The 25,807-nt window shown below is 34.1% G+C and overlaps 1 protein-coding gene across 9 annotated transcripts in view; it reads right to left on the bottom strand.

Moving 5' to 3' along the window:
• Window positions 1-25,807, bottom strand: part of LOC127861532 (tyrosine-protein kinase SRK3-like) — a 100,052-nt gene that overhangs the window by 61,195 nt on the left and 13,050 nt on the right. For 6 of the 9 annotated variants that reach the window (XM_052400115.1, XM_052400113.1, XM_052400110.1 and 3 more), the window contains exon 2: window positions 4,328-4,582. In XM_052400115.1, the coding sequence (XP_052256075.1) occupies window positions 4,328-4,457 (130 nt within the window). In that variant the 5' untranslated portion in view covers window positions 4,458-4,582. Of the gene's footprint in view, window positions 1-4,327; window positions 4,583-16,758; window positions 16,899-25,807 lie in introns of those variants that run through there. The other 3 variants (XM_052400111.1, XM_052400112.1, XM_052400118.1) reach the window with 3 other exon arrangements.

Below are 25,807 nucleotides of genomic sequence, written 5' to 3'. Positions count from 1 at the left end.
TTGCTTATTAAGCTTAAATTATAGATAATATATTACAAAAATAAATGTAGATCATGAAATGAATAGTTTTGTTTGAGAAAATCACCAAAATGATGTCCATTCCCAGTTTGATGTCTTATTCCCAATTCACATAATACAGTGTTTAAGGTAATAAAATGTCCTTTTGTAAAATTGCCACAACCAGTGATTATTTTTGCCCAAAATTACAGTCGAATTTCGGCTGCTTCCCAATCGCAAAATTCCACGTTTTTTCTCAAAAATCTGACCAAAATTTCCCAAAAAAAATCCAAATTTCCCAAGAATTTTTTTTTTTTTTTTTTTTTTTTTAAGAAAGATTTAGTGTCTTATGATTTCTTAACTCTAGATCTCAACTTTATTTTTTTTAAACATCTAACAAACTATATACTTTTAATTTAGTCCTTTTTGTCGCTAAATAATTCCCTAATTTGCCACTTTTATTGATTAAAAAAAATAATCCCAATTTCACCAGACTCCTTTTCTCAAAATGGCTAGAAAACCCCCTGAACATGCACTTAAAAACAATATTAATTCTGTTACTTATACTCATATTTATAATTCTTAATTTTTCCCGATTTCATGGTTTATCGCGCTATTTTTCCCAATTTCACGGTTTATCGCGCTAATTTTCCCAATTTAAATGGCACAGGCTGTAACAAATAAAAGCAAAAAAAATCACAGACAACAACAACATAAGTTTTAGCAATTCTCAAATAACTATTAAAGTGACTCGTTCACAGTCTGGTGAAATAACGATTTTCAAAATAATTGATGTAAATGAAATTATAATGTATGAATTATGTTTAAAAAAATTAAATAACACTCCTGACAAAGAAAGATGTATCAACTGTGGTTCATTTGCTGATAATAATCATTTGAAATTGGTAAAATAATAAAGCGTTTGTTATGCTTTTCCTCGATAATTTGGGGAATATGTTGATAATTATTGTGGCGTTTATGTTTTGCTAGTATACATAAAAAACCTTTGAGGTTTTACATTTCCACTTAAGAAAGACACACATATAAATTGTACTGCAGTATCATCCTATCTTCATACGCCCACAGATTGGCCCTGTGCACAATACTTCAGGACACTTGTGACATCCTAGTCATCTGATATACTCATATATGTCTTCCTTTAAGGAAATAAAGCTGTAGAAATTATGTTAATGTAAAACAATTCTTAAAACTGATGTGCCTAGTTCCAAAAAATGACATACAAACCCACAATTCATTCTTAAATTACGCCTTCTCACTTAAATTGCCACTTAATTGATGAATTATTTTGGTCAGTATGCATTTTAATGAAAAACATAATGCATGTTCGATTTAACCACATTTGCACAGACTCGTGTTTACATGAGATGAAAATAAATTAACTTCCTACAGGATATTCCAAAGTCAAATTAACTGATGTAGCCCCCATTAAGACTTTGATTTTCCTTGATAATAATTGTCTAATTAACAGTAGAATTAGTGTACAGTGGTGCTACAGCAACTAAATGTATGGCCACCTTCCTTAAATTTGTAGCATTAAAATTGTCTACATAATACATGGTGCCTTATTATTTTAAATAAATATGATACATTTATTGTGTGATTTTCATAGCATGCATTTAATAAGGGCTATTATAGATATACATTTTAATTGTTAAATTTTGGATTAGTTTTCACAGCTTTTGTTCAAGTTTCCAAAACTTTCCTTGATTCTTGCCTAAGTCCTGATATGTTTTACTGAAGGGAATAATTCGTGCACATTTGCCCTGTTTTTAACCCATTTATGCCTAGCGTCTAGAAAAAAGGCCTTGGCAAACAGCGCAGACCCAGATGAGACGCCGCATGATGCGGCATCTCATCAGGGTCTACGCTGTTTGCTTAAATTAATTTCTGTAAGAAATGTTCTAAATATAGAAATAAATATACTAGACATCCCTAATGTTGGAAATAAATTGATCCAATTTAGAAGGATGGGAAAGTCCACTAGGCTTAATTGGGTTAAGGGTGTGTGGCTGCCGTGTCCTTTGAGTAAAAAAACGAAGTTTGTAACCATCAATTTCATTGAGTGCACAATTAGGGAAATTGTCTCTTATATAACACTGATATAGCAATTTTCAGTAGCAGGCCCTGTAAATTTAGGTACGAAAAATACTGCGAGTTTTATTGATCAAAATGTAAACTTTCGAGTCAAGATAAATATAATTCCTCTGGTTAACCTAGATGAAGCAAAATATGGTATTCCAATAGATAGTGGTATCTTGTAAAAAGTACATTGAGTGATAAATTAGCGCACATGTTTTGAAATCGAGCCAACTTCCTGGTTAGATGAATATATCAGCGTTAAGACCAGTGATATCACACATTGACGTGCACAAGATTTTGACCAATGTTTACTGATAAAAATAACACCTTATAATCATTTTGTGTCATCTAATGGTATTGATGTTTGTTAAATAAAGATTTCTTCATGTAATGTTATAAAAGATTAATATCAGAGATATTTTTCAAACAAGTTGACCTAATGCCATATCAAAGTGATTCAAACTATTCAAACAAGCAAGCCAAATGCCATTACACAGTGATTCAAACTATTCAAACAAGCTGGCCAAATCCATTACACAGTGATTCAAACTATTCAAGCAGGCCAAATGCCATTACACAGTGATTACAAATATTCAAACAAGCGGGCCAAATGCCATTACACAGTGATTCAAACTATTCAAACAAGCAGGCCAAATGCCATTACACAGCGATTCAAACTATTCAAACAAGTAGGCCAAATGCCATTACACAGTGATTCAAACTATTCAAACAAGCAGGCCAAATGCCAATACACAGTGATTCAAACTATTCAAACAAGCAGGCCTTATGCCATTACACAGTGATTCAAACTATTCAAACAAGCAGGCCAAATGCCATTACACAGTGATTCAAACTATTCAAACAAGCAGGCCAAATGCCATTACACAGTGATTTAAACTATTCAAACAAGTGGGCCAAATGCAATAACAAAGTGATTCAAACTATTCAAACAAGCAGACCAAATGCCATAATGTGTTTACTTCAGACCCCAAGGAACTGCTCAGAGCATGAAATGTTCATGAGGTTTCAAAAAAAGACTAATTAATAAAACTTGCCCAACCATGGGCATTCATGTTTTTGAACAAACAACAATCATCTTTAACACAGCCTAGAATTAATTTTGTTTTTGTTATGTTCTTTTTTTATTTAAAATTTTACATGTGATCATTTCACTACATTAAGGGCCAGCTCACCATAAAATCATTCATATCCCCGATGATCGGACGCTTCAGCACCTGGGGTATGTAGCCGTTTTGCCAAAATGCCTGGTTGTGCTTCTGAATATTCATATGAGTCATACATTTTTTGTATGTGCAGATCCTAAATATCATAACAACAAATGTTCTCACCAAGTTTCAAGAAGATAGGGCAATCAATTTGACCTCCAGAGTTTTCACAGGCTTTTTCTATAATATGACAAAGTGACATTTTTGACCCCACATGACCCAGTTTAACACTTTACCAAGATATACTTAAAAAAATTCTGACCAAGTTTCATGAAAATTGTGTGTATAAATGCTGCCTCCAGCGTGTTAAAAAGTAAAATGTAGACGATGGTCGATGCACAATGGACTACAATACGATGACAAAAGTCGATGAAAAATGAGATCTATCTATCTTTGAAGTGTCAAGTCTTCACCTTTGATAGTATAGAGTTCAAACAAGAAAATCTGAAGTCTTGACAACAACAACAACAACAACAGATGAAAAACCTCAAACCAGTATTGCACCCTAACAACTTTGTTTTGTGCGCAGTATTATAAAAGATTTACTCTCAAAAGCAGTACATTTTGGAAACACCAGCTTATCTGTTGGTAAAAACCCTTGCCGCATCAATATATATATGTATATCCATATATATTGCACTCCAAGTTCTAAATATTGAACAGGAAAATAATATTTGCCATATTAATATGCTATAGTTATACTATGAAACCATACTAGAACTATCACCTGGCAATAGTAAAATGTCTTCATAAGAAAAGATTCACTTAAAACCTGGAAGTGACACAATTGTTCACATGAAAGGGAAGCATCATGTTTTTTTCCAAACAAACAAAGTCAGTCAACAAACTCCTACACAATGGTACAATTTCAGTATTATTTCAACTGGATTACCTTCAGTTTCAGAATTAAGCATTCAGGTCAAAACATATTAGGTTAAAATAGAATGCCTTAAAAAAATTGAAAGCTGAATCCTGTAAATTTGGCCAAACATTTTTACTATTACCATCAGTTCTGGTGGTCGGGAGATTGGTTGGGTCCTTACTGTAGCTGTTCCTTCGGCCCCCTTTTGTCTCAGCATCTTTGCCTATATCCGTAAGGGTCAAGTCTTTGGGTTTCGACTGACAACACCCCATGGTTGTAGCGTTACTTCAGACTTTTGCCAGTTTCAAGAGTTCACAAGGTTAATTCGTTCATTTTACAGTCTTTGGAATTATGGTTATGGTTACTCTCCTTTCCTTTCTAGACTCTCTATGAATATCTGAAAATAGAAATGGGAAGTCTATATTATATTAGTTGTATAATTATTAGTGAGTAAATTCAGTCCATTGTTCAGGTTATTATAGTAATAACTTTTTTAAAGGTGGAAAGATGTGGTTGATCAGTAGCAAAAAGTGTACCATACAGAAGTAATAAATGACATAAATCTGGATAAAATCATTTATCTTAAGATGTATGTGCTATGAGCTGCCATATTGTTCAGCATTGTGTCACATTTACAACTACATAATATCATGGCCTAATTTGGCTTAATAGGGTTGTTGTGGCATAGTGGATATGGTGTCCGCCTAGAGATCAGCAGGTCACAGCTGGTTCGAATCCAAACAGTAGGAGCGTTCTTAAGATATCCCACAAAGCCACCAAGTACTGGTTCTAGTCCAAGGAAAAGCATTTCAAATAAGCCTTAGGCTTTCGATGCAATAGAGCTAAAATAAATAGGTTTAAACTATATATATATATATATATATATATATATATATATATATATATATATATATATATATATATATATATATATATATATCTAATAATTTGGCAGTTATTATAATACCACGAAAATGATAAATACATGTTCACACATTTTCTGAAATAAGGAAGATGAAAAGAAGGCAATGCAAATGTGACAATATGACTATGGAACCAAAGTTCTTTAACCCGTTATAACTTAGATACGTATTTAGACGCATGTGTAGTCCCTCAGAAAGTTTAATTGAAATAAAGACCTTTCTTACTAGATTCAAGTTTTAAAGGCTTCATTTCCAACCCTTAGATGCTGATGAGCAGCAAACAGCATAAAACCTAAACAGGCTGCAATTACTCGCAGGCTGTTCTCGTTGTATGCTGTTTGCGAATAGCTATTTTCCCTTTGCATGTGAGTCGGAAAGGGTTAAATGGAATAGACCTGAAACTTCCATGTGAATTGCGTTCTATCTATTAATACATTCAATATTTTGGTTGACGCCATGACTGCAAGAATTCGACACCAAATAACCAGAAATCCATTATCACTGGTTGTTAATGAACACACTCTTTGTTTATCATATGCCAATCTGCAACCATTTTATTTGCATTTGTTTTGCTTTTGATAAGATGTGATCACTCAACCATTTCCACAATTGTTCTTAAAATTCATAGAACACTATATTATGTGAATTGGGAATAAGACATCAAACTGGGAATGGACATCATTTTGGTCATTTTCTCAAACAAAACTATTCATTTCATGATCTACATATATTTTTGTAATATATTATCTATAATTTAAGCTTAATATGAAATTTTCCATGACTTTTTCATTAACAGTGATTGAATTTTTATTATTTAAAGTGTATTTTTAAACTGTGTCCAATTTCGCGGCATGGACACACTTTCATTTCATGAGGATTTTTTTTTAATTAATAAAAAATCCAGTTTTGAAGAAAAATCAATTTAAATGATGCTATTATATATGCAAGTATATGTTTTAATTATAATTTGTAAAACTAGATAAATACAACATATAAAACTGCATAGTATGCACTTTTGATAAAACACAATTTATTCCCAAATTGATGTCTTATTCCCAATTCACATAATACAGTGTTATAGATTCTTACAGTGAAATAACTGTTTTAAACCATGACTGATAAAAAATCACTGACCACATTAATGAAATATTAGCTGGGATGTACTTAACATTGCATATCTGAATGATTAATACCAGTGACGATATTCACATTGTAATGAATTAAACAAGAGCACCGCATAACGGGTGCCACGCTCAGCTACGGGTGCAGTTTTGAATAAATGAAAGCTTTTCAGATTTTTTTGATTTTTTTTTTTAGAGGTCACAGTGACCTTGACCTTCGACCTTGTGACCCAAAAATGGGTGTGGCGTGTAGAACTCATCAAGGTGCATCTACATATGAAGTTTCAAAGTTGTAGGTGGAAGCACTTTGATTTAAGAGCCAATATGAAGGTTTTATCACGGCGGACTGCGAACAGCAGATGCCGGACGGCAGACGACAAGCTGGCTATGACAATACCTTGGGTTTTCTCCGAAAACAGCAGAGCTAATAAAACTAGCTAATTTTCAGAAATACATATAATTTTGTAATACAGTCAGGTATTTTCCATTTAAAGCAACACAATTTTTTATTATGCCCTACGCTTATAGAATAAAGAGTCTTTTGTAACATAAGTGCTGTCAAGGAAAAGGGTAAAACACCATGCAGTAATATTTGAATAAATGTGCAATAAAGCATTCAATAATTCAAGGTTTAAATATCATATATTTTCCCTCTTCCTAGTAAGGTTTGATTGAATAGATCTAGTTTATCTTTAAGATTCATATCTCAGAGCAATTTAGCAAGTAAATAATGTGTATTAATACTATTTAGATCATCAACTTGAATTGTCAGTTGTCAAAGATGAATATCCTGGTTGGTAAGTAAAAAGAATTGTAAGCAAACAGTAGCAAACTTTTTAATGTGCTTAATGTGTTGTTGGTTTTCCTCAAAAACATAGTCAAAGCCTTTCCCCTCACATTGTCAGTTCATAATTATGCTCTCTTATTTTCCTTCTGAGACTGTAAAACATCTGACAAAAGAGAAATGACCCAGTGATCATCAAATATCTCAAAATCATTATCATTTACAGTGGCAATATGAAATATTTTTTTGCAAAATCTGTAATCCACGAATCAACGAATCCACATGTCCACGAATTTATCTTTTTGTTCAGACATCATGAAATTTCATGCCAACAAATACAAATAAAATAGCAGTATGTTATATAATAATCACAAATCACACACTTCCTTACCTCACCATTCAACCATAAGATTTCCATTCTTAATACAAAGAAATCCAAAAACTGCTCCAATCAATCAATCAATCAATCAATTCAACAACAATACAAACATAATCAATATTTTTTCTCCTGAGTTTCACTGCCATTTGAAATCCAGACTATGAAACCAACATAATTCAACTAACCACATGTGAACAGCTTTTTTTTTTAATTTTAATTTCATTTAATATAGTAGGAAGATAAATGCCAAATGAACCACAAGCCACAGCTGATTGTTTTTGTTAATAAAACACAAGATTACTAGTAATACAGTGGTTACATTTGTTTATGAAACTCAAACTGCTTATTAGCAAACCACACAACCAAAATAAGACAGTCCATGCATGCAATAAATATAAGACATTCAACGTATGCAATAAATCACTGACAAACAAATGATTCGGAACATCATAATCACCTCAGACATGCATGCACATGTTCACCCAATGGAGTGATATTAGAATAATTAATGCAAGGATGGTCAAAAAGATGACAAAATCACATAGCCCTATTATTTTACACATAGCCCTATTAATTTACACATAGCCCTATTATTTTACACATAGCCCTATTATTTTACACATAGCCCTATTATTTTACACATAGCCCTATTATTTTACACATAGCCCTATTTTTTTACACATAGCCCTATTATTTTACACAAAGCCCTATTATTTTACACATAGCCCTATTATTTTACACATGGCCCTATTATTTTACACATAGCCCTATTATTTTAACTGAGAATTGCTCTGGGAAAACAGGGTTTAATGCATGTGCCTAAAAAACTAATCAAGGACTAGACTTTCAGCATAGACTGGATTTTGGTCTAGAAGAGACTTCCTTAAAAGTGAAAAAAAAAACAAGAGATGTGTTTGTCAGAAACACAATGCCCCCTATTGCGCCGCTTTGAAGCCATAAATTTGACCTTTGACCTTGAACGATGACCTTGACCTTTAGCCACTCAAAATGTGCAGCTCCATGAGATACACATGCATGCCAAATATCAAGTTGCTATCTTCAATATTCAAAAAGTAATGACCAAACTTTAACAAAGGTTAAAGTTTTAGGAACTAAAAATACAATGATATTTGACCTTTGGCCTTGAAGGATGACCTTGACCTTGACTTTTCACCACTCAAAATGTGCAGCTCCATGAGATACACATGCATGCCAAATATGAAGTTGCTATCTTCAATATTGCAAAAGTTATAAAAGTTTAACCAAGGTTAAAGTTTTGTGCCACACACATACATTGACTGACTGACTGACTGACACAATGACAGACAGACAGACCAAAAAAAATATACCCCCGATCTTTCGATCCGGGGGCATAAAAAAAAACAAGAGCACCGCATAACGGGTGCCACGCTCGGCTGCGAAAGCTTGTCAGATTTTTTTTTTTAGAGGTCACAGTGAACTTGACCTTTGACCTAGTGACCCAAAAATGGGTGTGGCGTGTAGAACTCATCAAGGTGCATCTACATATGAAGTTTCAAAGTTGTAGGTGGAAGGACTTTGATTTTAGAGCCAATGTTAAAAACCTTTACAAACCTTGACACGGACGGCGGACACGACAATACCTCGGGTTTTTCCGAAAAAAAAACAACAGAAAGTGTCGTCCCTGATTAGCCTGTACTAACCGCACAGGCTAAACTAGCATGACACTTAACGCATATGCATAAAGCCCCATTTTTCTAGAGTGACAGTTATATGGAATACAAGAGTTCCGCGGTCGGAGATGACCGCATTGAAGCCGGATTTTTGATTTAAATGACAGGAAAGTACCTTTTGTGTTTTTGTCAATGCAATACTTAAATTACTGAAATATTGTTCAAAGGTCAAAATGAAATGTAAGTACTTTTCAAGGCATGAGCAAACCTTGTGTTATGTTTTGAATGCATGCATATACATGAACAACAATAACATTTAAGGTCACAAATATGAACTTGAATTGACAATTAGGAAAGTTTGATCTCAATTTTTTTATTAGCAAATTAGTAACATATTGTTTGAAGTTTCCATCAATTTCATTATCAAATGTAAGAAAATAAACTTAGATGAAATAATACTATTTATTGTTTTGCTTTCACATACCTACACAGAAATGAATGACCTTGAAATGACCAGTGGTCATCTAAGTGTGCTTGCAAACCTTTACGTCAAGTTTGAGATTCTAGGTCCAAGCATACCAAAGTTATAACAATTTTAACATTTTAACATTGAAGGTCACAGTGACCTTGACCTTCAAATGAATGACATTGAAATGAGCAGTGGTGATCTTCTAGTACTGGCCAACCTTTATGTCAAGTTTGAAGACTCTAGGTACAAGCATACCAAAGTTATAACATGGAATAAGAACTTTAACATTTTTACCTACCAAAGTTATAAGAACTTTAACATTTTTACATTCAAGGTCACAGTGACCTTGACCTTAGAATGAATGACCTTGAAATGACCAGTGGTCATCTAAGTGTGCTTGCAAACCTTCATGTCAAGTTTGAAGACTCTATGTCCAAGCATACCAAAGTTATAACAATTTTAACATTTTAACATTTAAGGTCACAGTGACCTTGACCTTCAAATGAATGACATTGAAATGACCAGTGGTCATCTTCTAGTACTGGCCAATCTTTATTTCAAGTTTGAAGACTCTAGGTACAAGCATACCAAAGTTATAACATGAAATAAGAACTTTAACATTTTTACATTCAAGGTCACAGTGACCTTGACCTTCAAATGAATGACCTTGAAATGTCCAGTGGTTACTTACTAGTTCTGGCCAACCTTCATGTCAAGTTTCAAGACTCTAGGTCCAAGCATACCAAAGTTATAACAACTTTAACATTTTTACATTCAAGGTCACAGTGACCTTGACCTTCAAATGAATGACCTTGAAATGACCAGTGGTTACTAACTAGTTATGGCCAACCTTCATGTCAAGTTTCAAGACTCTAGGTCCAAGCATACCAAAGTTATAACAACTTTAACATTTTTTATATTGAAGGTCACAGTGACCTTGACCTTCAAATGAATGACCTTGAAATGACCAGTGGTCATCTGTTAATCCTGGCCAACCTTCATGTCAAGTTTGAAGACTCTAGGTCCAAGCATACCAAAGTTATACCATGAAATAAGAACTTTAACATTTTCGAGCACGCCGCCACCCCGCCCGCCCGCCCGCCCCCCCCGCCCGCCCGCCCGCCCCCCCCGCCCGCCCGCCCCCCCCGCCCGCCCGACAACATCAATCTATAAGCCGAGATTTTTTCGAAAAAAATCCGGCTAATAAAACTTATGTTTAGCAAAAATGAAATTACTAAGAATCAGGCAAGTTAAAAAAGGGTCAACAAAGATAATTTGTGGTGGCAATAACATGAAAAAACTTGACATTTTATATGACTTCACTGTCTATGACAAACCACACATTGATTTTAGACAAACACAAGCAAAGACAAAGCAAAAATTGTTAAAAATTGGATGAGTATCAAGCTTTAAAGTCCATAACACCAGCAGTGAATAGATTCTTATCTCTGCTAGAAGGATTAGCTCAAATGAGCTGTTATAGTTCTGTTTAACAGTATTGCTTGTTGTTGACTAATTAATTGGTACTAATAAAAATATTGGTCATGTTCTGGGAAAACTGGGCTTTATGCATTTGACTTAATTGCCGTCCCAGATTAGCCTGTGCCATCCTCAATCAGGCTTATGAAGGACGACACTTTCTGCCTAAACTGGACTTTGAATCAGAAGAGACTTCCTTTAAACAAAAAACTCAATAAAAGTGGACATTGTAGTCCCTGATTAGCTTATACGCACAGCACAGACTAATCTGGGATTTGCTTAAGTACATGCATTAAGCCCACATTTCCCAGAGTGACACTCAATTTCTGACCACAACTATTGTATGATATGTAAAAATTATGGTTGGGAAAATGAAATGCCTAAGAATCAAGTGAAATTAAAGTTACAGTAAACAAAGATAATTTGTGGTGGCAATGAAATAAACGAAATCGACAATTTATTACATTTCACTGTCCAAAACAAACCAAACATTGATTTTAGACAAATAAAAGCAAGACTTCAGAATAAAAAATAAAATTGCAGCTAATAAAAATACAACCAGCGTTTGAATATATAAAAGCTATCACTGGTAATTATGTCATTATGAAAATATTCAACATGAACAGATACAGGAGTTTAATGACAAGATTGACTCAAAATTTTTAAAGTTTTTATATACCCCAATTTAAAGAATTTTCTTTATGCTTAGTCTAGACATAAGTCTAAGAACTGGTTGGTGAATACCTGCCCTGCTTCTCTGAAAATGTGGTACATTTTAATTATTTGATTTTAGTTTTAATCTTATTTGATATTAAAAAACTTGAAACCAGAGCTATGCCACCAACATGACCCGGGCCACAGCTATGTCAGCTATGTTAAAGGGCAATAACTCAGGAATGTATGTGTCGTTACGAACGTTAGTGTTTGCACCTCTCAAGTTCATGGTAATTAAATATTGTAATATTGTAATTTTCAATACAATTGCATTAGAAAAGTGCCACTAGTTGGCTCGATAAACTTATAGTACTAAATGCTAACAAATCTACAGACCAACTGACGTACTGACAGTCGAGTAACTGCTATATACCACCTCCTCATTGTAGTTAAGGGTGTCACGTTTACAGATTTTTCTAAACGTTTAAACGAAATGAAATAAACGAAACGTTACCGTTTAAACGGTATCCCTATGTCCGTTTAAAAAGCATCAGTACCATCACATTTCCAAACCGAAAATAGTATTTTATTTCCGGAAGTAATATTCAGTGCATATCCCATTCGCGCAATGACATCATATTAAAACCATAAAATATTATAAAACAGAGCATCCGAATCACCACATGTGTATTCGTCATTCTGTAAAAACAATTTAAAGAACCTCGAAAATAATGTAAAATCAATGAAAAATACTGTTTCCGAAAACGACACTCCGAAACAAATGCACGTATTTTGCATATGAAATACAATGCGTATATCATTTGACCGCAGAAAATGAAAAAACAGTTAACTAGCAAAAACGTTATCAATATATAAGTTGGTTAGAATATTGCTTTTCAACATGTTACCGCAGTGTATGACTTGGCTAATCAATCTCTTAAAATATTTCAAGATGGCGGCATATGCACTGTTTCTTTGCCAAGTTGTAAGATTTTCGGAAAGTAGCGAAGATTTTCCGTTAGTTTCCGTTCATGTCTGTGCCATACGCTAACCAATCAGAAATAAATTATTGCCGAATTCGGTAGCCCAGATTTACCACAAGTACCCGGTTTCGCAGTTTGTCATCGATATACTTCGTACAGCTAGTCGGCTACGTTATTAATTTTGCACCCCAATATTTATTATATTGATATTGACTGTCGTTTAAACGTTTACTGTTTTGGTAAACTTTTTTCAGCAAAACACGAAACGCGACCGTTTAAACGTTTAAACGTGACACCCTTAGTTGTGGTATAATAAGTTTGTTTGCTTTTTCAATGAGATTTTCAAATGAGGTTAGTTTATTCAGGTACCAGCATACCAACATGGTAGTGAAAAAAAACATTTTTTTCTTTTATCAGAAATTTCCTACTAATGAGTTTGTAAAATCGAGGTGCAAGTTAAATTCAATTCGAGCAAAAATTTATAAAACACTAAAACACAATTTTGAGCAACGGTTAAAAGATTGGCAACCTGAGAGAACAGTGGACATAAGGAAGACTTCCTCAACAGCCCTTATAATTGATTTTATTCTAAATGCAGCTGCATCTTAAGCATCCCACAGTGAAGTGATACTTCTCTCTACTAGAAGGAAGCTTAACAAAAATGTCTATTATAGATCTGTTAACAAGTTCCGCTATTTGTTGGTACGAATAATAATTTGAGCCGCATTTTGGAAAAACTGGGCTTAATGCATTGTGTAAAGTGTGGTCCCAGATTAGCCTGTGCACTTTCCCCAGGCTAATCAGGGACAACACGTTCAGCCTTAACTGTTTTTTTTTGTTTAGAAGAGACTTCCTTTAAACAAAAAATTCCATCAAAGCTGACTGCACAGGCTAATTTTGAACGACACTTCACATAAATGCATTTATCCCAGTTTTCCCAGAACAAGGCTCTAACTTTCTTGATGTTTCCGAAAACAGGTTAAATGTCAATAAAGGGTCAATGATCTTAAATTACACTTCAATGTGTAAACTGGCGAGAATATACCAATTAAATGTGCCTAAAGGTAGCAATAGCTTTTCCTCTACTCAATATTATTATATACTAAACATTATAAATCTGAAATCACAAGTTTAGATTAATTGAAGTAAATAAATCATTGTCATTAATGTTTAACCTTAAGAAAATATTAGTTTCACCTTTTTGAAGGTAACAAACTTAATAAAATTTCAGAAAAAATAAATAAAACAGTCCTCATATTTTATACCACAATTTAAGTATTTTATGTAGTCTGAAAATATTAACCTACATACAAGTAACCTGTCCTTTAATTATTCAACAAATAAACAGCCAAATGCATATTACCAAGACTTAAGTGATTTTGTTACTTTAATTTGCATACAGCCAGTCCATGGTGTTTGAGGCCATACATTTTGACAAATAATACAGTCAAGTATACATGCAAATTGCTAGTATTTACATTCAGTTAGAAAAGCTTTTCTAGCTGTGATGTTTACTACGCTTAAATATTAGTATTTATACCTCGCCAAAAAATGTACAAAAGAGACATCAATAGTAAAATATTTGTTTAATAAAATACACATATTCTCAGAAAATCTTTACTGTGGCTTCCAAACATATAATGAATTATTATATAACATAATAACCAAAACACATACTAGAAATGGCGCGGCAGAGGCCGACGCGTATCCCCACGCCGAATGTTTGACATAGGTGTGCCCCAGGGTTGGTAATGGGGCCATGCATAGCTGAGATTGACTGTATTGTCATAAGAGAAGTTCATCATCAATTAGAAGTGAATTGGTGTAGAAATGAAGAAGTTATAGTAAAAGGCAATTTTGGGTGGGTGTGACATATGTGGGCAGGGCGCCCCAGGGTTGGTAATGGGGCCATGCATAGTTGAGATTGACCGTATTGTCATAAGAGAGGTTCAGTATCAATTTGAAGTGAATCGGTGTAGAAATGAAGAAATTATAGTAAAAGGCAATTTTGGGTGGGTGTGGTCTATGTGGGCGGGGCGCCCCAGGGTTGGTAATGGGGCCATGCATAGTTGAGATTGACTGTATTGTCATAAGAGAAGTTCAATATCAATTTGAAGTGAATCGGTGTAGAAATGAAGAAATTATAGTAAAGGCAATTTTGGGTGGGTGTGGTCTATGTGGGCGGGGCCCCAGGGTTGGTTATGGGGCCATGCATAGTTGAGATTGACCCTAATGTCATAAGAGAAGTTCAGTATCAATTTGAAGTGAATCCGTGTAGAAATGAAAAAATTATAGTAAATGGAATTTTTTGGTGGGTGTGGCCTATGTGGGCGGGCGCCCCAGGGTTGGGATTGGGGCCATGCATAGTTGAGATTGACCCTAATGTCATAACAAAAGTTCAGTATCAATTTGAAGTGAATCCGTGTAGAAATGAAAAAATTATAGTAAATGGAAATTTTTGGTGGGTGTGGCCTATGTGGGCGGGGCGCCCCAGGGTTGGGAATGGGGCCATGCATGGTTGAGATTGACCGTATTGTCATAGGTGAGGTCCAGTATCAATTTGAAGTGAATCGGTGTAGAAATAAAGAAGTAAATGTAAAATAACCTAAAAAAATGAGTGATAATTTCTGACGCGGCCCCACCCCAACCCCTATAACTTTTGACCCAGGGGTCAGATCAAAATTCCAAATAGTGCAGGGTCGCACATATGCTCATAGCTACCATGTGTGTAAATTTCAAGGTTCTAGTGCTTTTAGTGTAGGAGGAGATAGTGGCCAGGACGGACGGACAGACGGACGAACGGACGGACGGACGGACGGACGGACGGCGGAGATCACCACAATATCCCCACCTTTTTTTCAAAAAGCGTGGGGATAACAACTTCCTTTATTTATAATTGATATAATTGTAATTTGAAATAGCAAACAACATGCAGGCTTATTCAATAATTAATAATTCCAACAGTAATATTTGGTGTTCCCATACATTCATTTCCATTTTATATCCAGGCTATAAAAGAACCTCAGACGCAACCAACTACAAAAAGAAATACTGTTGTCATTGTTGTTGTGATTGTTGAAAATGTTGTCAGGCATTGCTTTAATTTAGTTTTAAAAGGCAAGAGACTCTCTTAAAGCAAACATAGTAATTTTATTATTATCAACTTTTATGAACAATTCACAGTTCATAATTATGTATTGAGGGTTTTGTCACTTCAAATTTAGGATGTTCATTCATTTTGGGGAAAAAATTAACTATATTTGTCGCTGGGAATTCTTTTGTTTAGCGGATTGAATAAGAAAATCAATCACTGGACAATCAATATCTTGTTTTACCAACTAATAGTGAAGAAGCAAAAACATTAACTTAGCAAACGGAATGTTTCTCTTACTACGGCAAAAGAAGTTAAAATAAAATATTCAAGACCTATTCTTAACTGCTCAGTTTAAACATTGAGAATTATGTGTTCATAAATCACAAGAAAACAATTTAAGAAGATCAAAAGAGCACCAGTGTGAATTTTGAGATATAACATGACAAGTGAACAGCCAAGATACACACACTAAAAATATGACCCTCGCTGAGCGAAAAGGTGTTTAATGCATATGTGTGTAAAGTGTGTAAAGCAGTCCACACAGGCTATTCAAGGACAACACTTTCTGCCTTGACTGGACATTTGTTTTAAATCACTTCTTACAAACGCAAACTTCCATAAAAGTGGAAATTTTCATCCCTGATTAGCCAGTCGGATCTGCACAGGCTAATCAAGGATGATAATTTATGCACATACATTGAGCCCCATTTTCCCAGAGCACAGCTCATATAGGTCAAGATTATTACTTAATGGGGTGTGAGATTAAAAAATGCATAACTCTTTCAGGGGTGGCCATAATATTTGCTTGCTTGTCCTTTTTTGTAAAAACTGTTTTGTCTTGGCTGTATATTATGTCAAAAATTTTCACGTTTCTATACTAACACACCTCAAACAATACAGACAATTCATTTTACCAACCCCCTTTTAAACCAGTACAACTCAGTGTCCGTTTTTTTTTAAATCTAGAACAAAAAGAAATACTCTACAGTTGCTAATAACTAGAAAGAAAAAGTAAATCAACTGCTTGCTACTTGCCAAATTTGACTTCGATGATTAGTATCCTTTCTAGTAAACACAATATATGAAAATCTATGCGCCACAATATACTCCTGCTTAACTTTTGAGACCACTTACTAAAACACTTGTGAACAAGGAAGTAGGGAATTACCCGCAATATTTTGCAGGGCGATAAGTTGCAAAATGTCACAAACGTCTAACTTCTAGTGGCTACAATGAACTTCTGTACAGTTAGTTGATAACATAAACACAGAAAACAGTTTGGGAGATCCTGGCAAGCGGATAACCCTTATATTAAAGTATTAACCCTTTACCACTTAGATACATATTTAACCTTTCACCACTTAGATATGTATTTAACCCTTTACCACTTAGATGCATATTTTGACGTGTTTGTAGTCCCATAAAAAGTTACATTTATTAAATATCTTTCTTACTATATTCAAATTTAAAGGTTCCATTTCCAACCCTTAGTTCCTGATGAGCAGCAAACAGCATAAAACCTGAACAGTCTGCGAGTTATTCGCAGGCTGTTCTGGTTTTATGCTGGTTGCAAAAGCCATTTTCCCTTTGCTTCTTATGGGGGAAAGGGTTAACGTATTGATTATCTGACATTTTATCTATTTGATTACTCAATTATTATCTTATATGTCAAAATGTTACATCTCTATATACATATGTAGTATTTTTCATTTTACAACCTTAAATTTTTACTGTCTTTTAATTTTCTTACCGAATATTTTACTCTTCTGTGATATTTTCCTATTTTTCTTTTTTTTTTAAATTAGTTGTTTTCAAGTTTGTGTATAATTTTTACACATACATTTCTAAAATAAAACCTCAATTGCATACATAATCAACGAAATTATTAAAAAAACTATAAGCTAATTTAACTTAATTTATCTTATCAATGCCCCAAACAATTCCATTAAACAAGAGGGCCATAGGGCTTAAGGCGCTTACCTGAGATCTAAAGGAACTTAACTTTAACATTTCAATAAAATGAGAACTGAAAAATTGTGACAGCGTATTCTTTGTTATTTTTCATTCAACTTATTTCAGACATATATTGTAATTGAATAATGTTAAACAACATACAGCTAAGCAAGAGAAACAGGTACATAAATAGCCATCTGAAAATTAAACTTGCCTTGTTGGGAAAATTGCTTGCAACTTTATACTTACCCAAATGGAAAATTACTATCTCAAGGCATCAGAAAAGTGGCTACATTTAAAGCCTGGATTATAATTTAAAAACGAGAATAACACTTGAGAAGTAGTACCAGAAACTTAAAGAAAATAAGAGTTTAGTTCTTTCGCAAATATTTTTCTTTAGAAAAGCAGAAAATTCCTACATGTACAAAAACATGTACACTGTTTGGAAATACCGATGAGTATGTGGAGATTTGTTCATAAAACACATAGAAAAAATTTTGGTACTGCAACAAAAATGAAAAATTTAATCAATCAGTGCTAATTTGTTGAATGTTCATTTTATATTTCTTTGAACTAAACAATATTTAACTATGACACCATATAAAGATTGTTTATTAATTGTATATTATAGTCCCCATTCAAAATAATATGTTGCATTAAAATGCCAAGAAAAATTGATGAATTTTAAATTGTATAAATGTATATATTTGCTTTAAACTGGCTGAGGTCCCAAATGAAAGCCTAGTAAGTAACTTACCTATTCATTTGCCCATATTAAAAAGTCTTATTCGAAAATGACATGTAGGTCAATAGCAATGGAAGGTAATGTAAGTATACTAGGAGTTGGATGGAATTATAAAGAGCTGTTTAGTGAGTATAAGTATTGATGGAACATTCAATTTGGTTTTAACAAGACTTTTGACCTTCTGAATAAGTCCAAAAATTGGTCAAGGTCAAATGAGGTCAGGTGAGATGAGTTAGATGATAGTGTTCATAGATTACATCCATCATATTCCATGCAAGTATCAATGCTTTGTACCAATCAGTTTATATGTTAGACGAAATGTGCCATTTTGGGTAAACCAAGGAATTGAAAATTTTGAATAGGTCCAAAACACTATTAATGTAAGTATAAAAGCTTTGTAGGAAGTATCATTAATGTTTACAAAAGGCATCATTTTGGGTTCACCACGAATGTTTGACTCAATGAATTCCTCCTAAAGTAGGTCAATGTCAAGGTCAAAATGATATAAGGCGATGTGCGTGTGTTTAGGGTGTTCAAAGATCACATCCATGTAACTATCAGTGTGTTTAGGGTGTTCATAGATCACATCCATGTAACTATCAGTGTGTTAAGGGTGTTCAAAGATCACATCCATGTAACTATCAGTGTGTTTAGGGTGTTCATAGATCACATCCATGTAACTATCAAAGCTTTGTAGAAAGCAGTATTGTTTAGGGTGTTCATAGATCACATCCATGTAACTATCAGTGTGTTTAGGGTGTTCAAAGATCACATCCATGTAACTATCAGTGTGTTTAGGGTGTTCATAGATCACATCCATGTAACTATCAAAGCTTTGTAGAAAGCAGTATTGTTTAGGGTGTTCATAGATCACATCCATGTAACTATCAGTGTGTTTAGGGTGTTCATAGATCACATCCATGTAACTATCAGTGTGTTTAGGGTGTTCATAGATCACATCCATGTAACTATCAAAGCTTTGTAGGAAGCAGTATTGATGTTACACAAAAAAGGTATGATTTTGTGTTATTGAGATACTGAACATTCCGAGTTGGTCAAAGTACAAAATTTGGTCAAATTATCATGTCATTAGGTTCAAATGAGGCTAGGTTACATGAACATGGGTGTTGAAAGTGCTTAACTTTAACATCCATGATAGTATAAGGTTACAATACACTAAATGATCGCCTCATGTAGGGCTGTACTCTCTAAAAAAATATCATAGTTGACAGGAAGGCATGTTTTACACTTTTTACCATTATTCAGGTGTTATCTTGCGGAGATAATGGTAGGGCATGAATAGGTGTTCACTTCTGAATCCCTGAAATATGATACACTTGAAGACTATAGTAAACCATTGCACTAGAAAAGGTTACATTCCACTAAGAAACGGCCGAAAAAAAAAGTTGCAAAAACAGTCGATTTTGATTTGTGTCAAGTTCTTTCTTGCATTGTACATGACATATCTTTTTTATTGCATAAATCGATTCCGCTTAGAATGGCCTTTAAGAAAAGGTATGGTTATGGGGGTCTCTATGTGCAAAATGTTGCATTCATTTTCGCTCAAAGTTGTCGCTTTTACATTGAATTATATAGGGAAACTATTTGGTGTATTATGACCTTAACGCAAAACCAGGCCTAGTCACAAAGAAGCTGTATTTACAGAAAATCATCATTTTTTTAGTGAGATATGATGCGTTTTGGCAAATTTCACGGAATAAATGCGTTTGTTTCACGAATTTAAGGAGCATCGTGAGTTTTTAAGAAAAAAATACGTTTTCAGAGAAAAATAAGAAAAAAAATGTACAAAAACTCGTCTTGAGCATCTCAAATCGCAACAATTTGTGCTGAAAGAGCTCATGAACACGTTTTAATAGTTGTTTACTTCTTTTTCTACATAGCTTGTAACAATATTCCAGTATTTTGACCGATTGTAATTATTTAGGGTAATCGTTTTACGCCTGAACGCCCGTTATAAATCAAAGCTCCGAACGCGAAAGCCACATGGCTTATCAGGCGTTATAATAAAATGCATTTTCAAGCATTTCTACGTGAAAGATCGGTCTGAAAATTGGCATGCACATAGAAAATAGGTTTATAAGTATCGAGAAGTGCTTATTTTTCGCGATGTTAACAGTAAACGTTGTCTTATAGGTTACAATACACTAAATGATCGCCTCATGTAGGGCTGTACTCTCTAAAAAAATATCATAGTTGACAGGAAGGCATGTTTTACACTTTTTACCATTATTCAGGTGTTATCTTGCGGAGATAATGGTAGGGCATGAATAGGTGTTCACTTCTGAATCCCTGAAATATGATACACTTGAAGACTATAGTAAACCATTGCACTAGAAAAGGTTACATTCCACTAAGAAACGGCCGAAAAAAAAAGTTGCAAAAACAGTCGATTTTGATTTGTGTAAAGTTCTTTCTTGCATTGTACATGACATATCTTTTTTATTGCATAAATCGATTCCGCTTAGAATGGCCTTTAAGAAAAGGTATGGTTATGGGGGTCTCTATGCGCAAAATGTTGCATTCATTTTCGCTCAAAGTTGTCGCTTTTACATTGAATTATATAGGGAAACTATTTGGTGTATTATGACCATAAAAGCTTTGTATCAAGTGGTATTGATAATCTACTTTAAATTTCTATAGTGTTAACCTCTTACAAACAGCCTGAATAATGGACAGACCATTCGCTATATATTGCTCCCTAGCTTTAAGGCATAAAAAGTCAAGGCCCTTGAGATATTTATTCAGTAATATATGGTAAAACTGCTAAACATGTTTGAAGTTTCTATTTATATTAATTATTTCCCTTTGCTTTCCCGAACTGTTCTGAAGCATTTGGTTAGTGAAATGGAGGTTCCTTGGTTTTCACAATACCACACACACACACAAATTCATTTATTCATTGCTCATAATTTTAAGATACAAAATACATAAACAACAAGAGCTGTCTCTATCGAAAGACATAATTATGCCTCCAAAAACGCTTTTTCGAAACCTAAATGAAGATTTTGAAACCTTAATGCGGACCCTAAGTTCAAGGTCAAAGGGGTCAAAATTTGAGTGCGTAATGAAAGGCCTTGTCCATATACACATGCATACCAAATACATGTATGAAAGTTACATCTAAAGCGACATAGAAGTTATGAGCATTTTTCGAGCGGAAACACAATTTTTTAATGATTCAAGAGCCATAACTCAGGAGTGCCTGGGTCAATTTGGCTGATTATCGAACTTGACCTAGATGTTATAGCCTTACACATTTTCATGAAGTTTAGTGAAGATCCTATGACATTTGCTCAAGTTATTGATCGGAAACGAGAAACCCCCCCAATTTTACGATAATTCAAGGGCCGTAACTCAGGAGTATCTGGGTCAATTAGGCCGATTATCGAACTTGACCTAGATGTTATAGCCTAACACATTTTCATGAAGTTTGGTGAAGATCTGATGATATTTTCTTGACTTATTGAGCGGAAACTAATCCAGACGGACTGACTGACTGACGGACGGTGCGATTTTAATATGCCCCGAGAACCTATGTTCTGGGGGCATAAAAATGAAACAAAACAAAGCAATAACAATTGTTGATTTTAAGATTTTAAATCATACACGCTACACCAATTAGATAAATATATAATGGCCATCTAAATAAGAGTGTTTCCTGTTTTTAGAGATGATTTTCTGTGAACTTGTTTAATACATACACAACTGGCAATAAGGAAGTATTTGTATGCCAATCCTTCTACAATTCACTTATTAAAATTGTTCCAAGTGTTAGGGTTCAAGATAAACAAAACATTTTCTTCAACATTTTCTGATTGCCTTAAATAAGGACATAAATAGACTGATCCCGGAATTGGTTTAGAAAACCCCACTAATCCATCAGTACAAACCACGCAGGTCAATTATATCAACTAATGATACATGTAGCTTGATTTAAATGATTACGGTTGATACGGTGTGTGACAATTAAAACATAAATGGGTCAGCTTTATTTGCACCAGCAGATAAGTGGGTTTTCCAAACAATTTATTTTCCAGGATACACAATTATATAGGAGTGTAATGAAAAAGAATTTGATATACACTGACAGAACTTGTAAAAGTTCTGTATATATAATAAAACAAGAGTGCCATACACTCTTCACATCCCTTTAACCCGTTACCACTTAGATACATATTTTGACGGATTTGTAGTCCCTTAGAAAGTAAAATTTAATTTAAAACATTCTTACTAGATTAATGTTTTAAAGGCTTCATTTTCAACGCTTCTATTCTGATGAGCAGCACAGTATAAAACCTGAACAGACTGCGAGTTACTCGCAGGCTGTTCTGGTTTTATGCTGTTTGCACATAGCCATTAATCACTTTGCTTCTGAGTGGGAAAGGGTTAAATTAGGGTTCTGAACCTACAACTGAAGGGAAACAATAGATAAGTAATTTGAAAATGAACTAATCCAGAAGCTTCAAAGATTTGCTGTTATATGAATTTGCATCACATGAATCAATACATATGGAAAAAATATTTGAGGTCTCTAAAGTTTGAATGACATATAAAAACAAGAGCACCGCCTTGCGGGTGCAGACCGCTCATCTATTTTCTTTTTAAAGGTGAAGGGACTCTCAATTTCAATCACAAAGGAGGGAGGGGTGGAGTGAAGAGGGGTGTATAGTGTGGGGGTAAGGACATGTATTACATTATTTCCAAAAATGCGAAAAAAAATGCAAAAAAAAAATTCGGGGTGGGGGGTGGGTGGGTGGGGGGGAGGGGATTCTTGGGTGCGATGGTTGGACGGTATTTCAAAAATAAAATGATAAAAATAAATATTTGTGTTTTTTAACCGTTTCAAAAAAAATATTGGTGGGGGTGGGGTGGGGGGGGGGGGGGTAAAGTGTGAGGGTGTGGTGGTCATTTGTGAGATGATCTTAAAAAAAAAAAAAATTAGGGGGGGGGGGAGTGCACGGGGGATGGTTTGGGTGGAGTCTATTGTGGTATGTCAGGTAAGAGTAGTTTTGTCAAAGTATCAGTCAAATCTAATCATAAATAAAGAAGTTATGGCAATTTTAGCAAAATTTAATAACTTGACCTTGAGTCAAGGTCATTCAAAGGTAAAGGTAAATTTCAACTTGCCAGGTACAGTAACCTCATGATAGCATGAAAGTATTTGAAGTTTGAAAGCAATAGCCTTGATACTTTAGAAGTAAAGTGGATCGAAACACAAAATTTAACCATATATTCAAATTTACTAAGTAAAAAAAGAGCCATAATTCCCTTAAAAATGACAACCAGAGTTATGCAACTTGTCCTTTTACTGTACCCTTATGATAGTTTGCGAGTGTTTCAAGTATGAAAGCAATATCTATGATACTTTAGGGGTAAAGTGGACCAAAACACAAAACTTAACCAAATTTTCAATTTTCTAAGTATAAAGGGCCCATAATTCCGTCCAAATGCCAGTCAGAGTTACATGCCTTTGCCTGCACAGTCCCCTTATGATAGTTAATAAGTGTTGCAAGTATGAAAGCAATAGCTTTGATACTGTAGGAATAAAGTGGACCCAAACACAAAACTTAACCAAATTTTCAATTTTCTAAGTATAAAAAGGGCACATAATTCTGTCAAAATGCCAGTCAGAGTTACATAACTTTGCCTGCACAGTCCCCTTATGATAGTTAGTAAGTGTTGCAAGTATGAAAGCAATAGCTTTGATACTTAAGGAATAAAATGGACCTAAACACAAAACTTAACCAAAATTTTCAATTTTCTAAGTTAAAAAAAGGGCACATAATTCTGTCAAAATGCACGCCAGAGTTATCTAACTTTGCCTGCCCAGTCCCCTCATGATAGTAAGTAAGTGTACCAAGTTTGAATGCAATAGCATTGATACTTTCTGAGAAAAGTTTACCTAAACGCAAAACTTAACTGGACGCCAATGCCAACGCTGATGCCAAGGTGATGACAATAGCTCATATTTTTTTTTCAAAAAGTAGATGAGCTAAAACATAAAATTGTTTTAATCTCAATATTTTGTTCATCTCCCATCCATATAAGATCAACCTTAGTAAATATGATACTGGACACACTTGTATGCTCAATTTTTAAGCATTTGTTAACAAAACAACAACAAGAACACTATATTCCCAATTTTAGTCAAAACACAGTGAATTTTCCAAATTCAAAGAGACCGGGCCCCATTCCCAAAATGGTGAAAAAAAACACTGAAAATTGCGTGATGAAGTTACAGCCCAGACAAGCTGTTTTATGGCCATATTTCACTTTCAACCTCTAAGTCTGACCTTGACCTTTGATCATATAGAAAGATGAATATTAAAAGCAACATATCATGTGATTGTTGGAGGTCATTTGTGGTACGTTATTTTTAAATTTCATTATGAATTGCTAAGTTACAGTCTGGACATTATTATTTAGCTTGGAAGCAAGCAGGTACAGATACTCAACCATTGTAACTGCTATACATGTATACTGCTTTCCCTGCGCTGGCTCTACAAAAGTTTGGTATTTACAAAAGAAATATATAAATGTAAAGTTACAACAAAATGTATTCTGTAATGCTTTATCAGGGGTGTGATTGAGGCGAAGTCAGAGGGGAGGAAAATTCTGTCGACTGATTTTGACTACGCGAATCGCGCGAATAACGCAATGACAAACCTTAAAACAGACATTAAAATAAAACATACATTAAAATAAACAATTTCTTGAACTTCATAACACTATTTCTTTATGAAAACCTGTTTAACTTCACATTTCACATACTGAGGATGCAAAGTAAACAATATTTACTGTGATCAAAAACAGCAGTTGTTCAATATATTCACAGTAAATGGACTTATTTAATTAAATATCAAATGGGGAAAACATTAATAAATATAAACAAACACACTTGAGTGTTCTTGTTGAGTTAATGATGTATTAAACTGAGTAAAATTAATATATTTTAATGTGTTTACCTTTTAGAATCTTGCATTTCACATCTACAGTTCAATGCTATTTCAGTTAACTGAACAGTGTGACAAACATAATAAAGCAGAATATGCATATGAATCTGATTATACACAGATCCACTAACATATAAATCAAATCATGTTTGTCTATTTCCATTTTCAAACGATACTCTTCTAAATTGTTTTACTTCGCAAGTAGAGTGAACTCCAATTTGCAAACACTGGTTTCCGAGACACAATTTCACTGCGCACATATGTAAAAAAAATATGTGTTGCTTGTATCTAAAACGCAGTCTTCATCGATGACAGACACATTTCATTTATCCTATCTAAAACTATATGATGACAGTCACTAATTCGATTGATATTTGTCATTTGGATAAACTTAATTTTCGCTTTGCAACTG

Source organism: Dreissena polymorpha, chromosome 16 (assembly GCF_020536995.1).
Source record: "Dreissena polymorpha isolate Duluth1 chromosome 16, UMN_Dpol_1.0, whole genome shotgun sequence".
Taxonomy (NCBI): domain Eukaryota; kingdom Metazoa; phylum Mollusca; class Bivalvia; order Myida; family Dreissenidae; genus Dreissena; species Dreissena polymorpha.
Note: the sequence above shows the minus strand (reverse complement) of the source record. Positions and strands in the feature narration are given on the sequence as shown.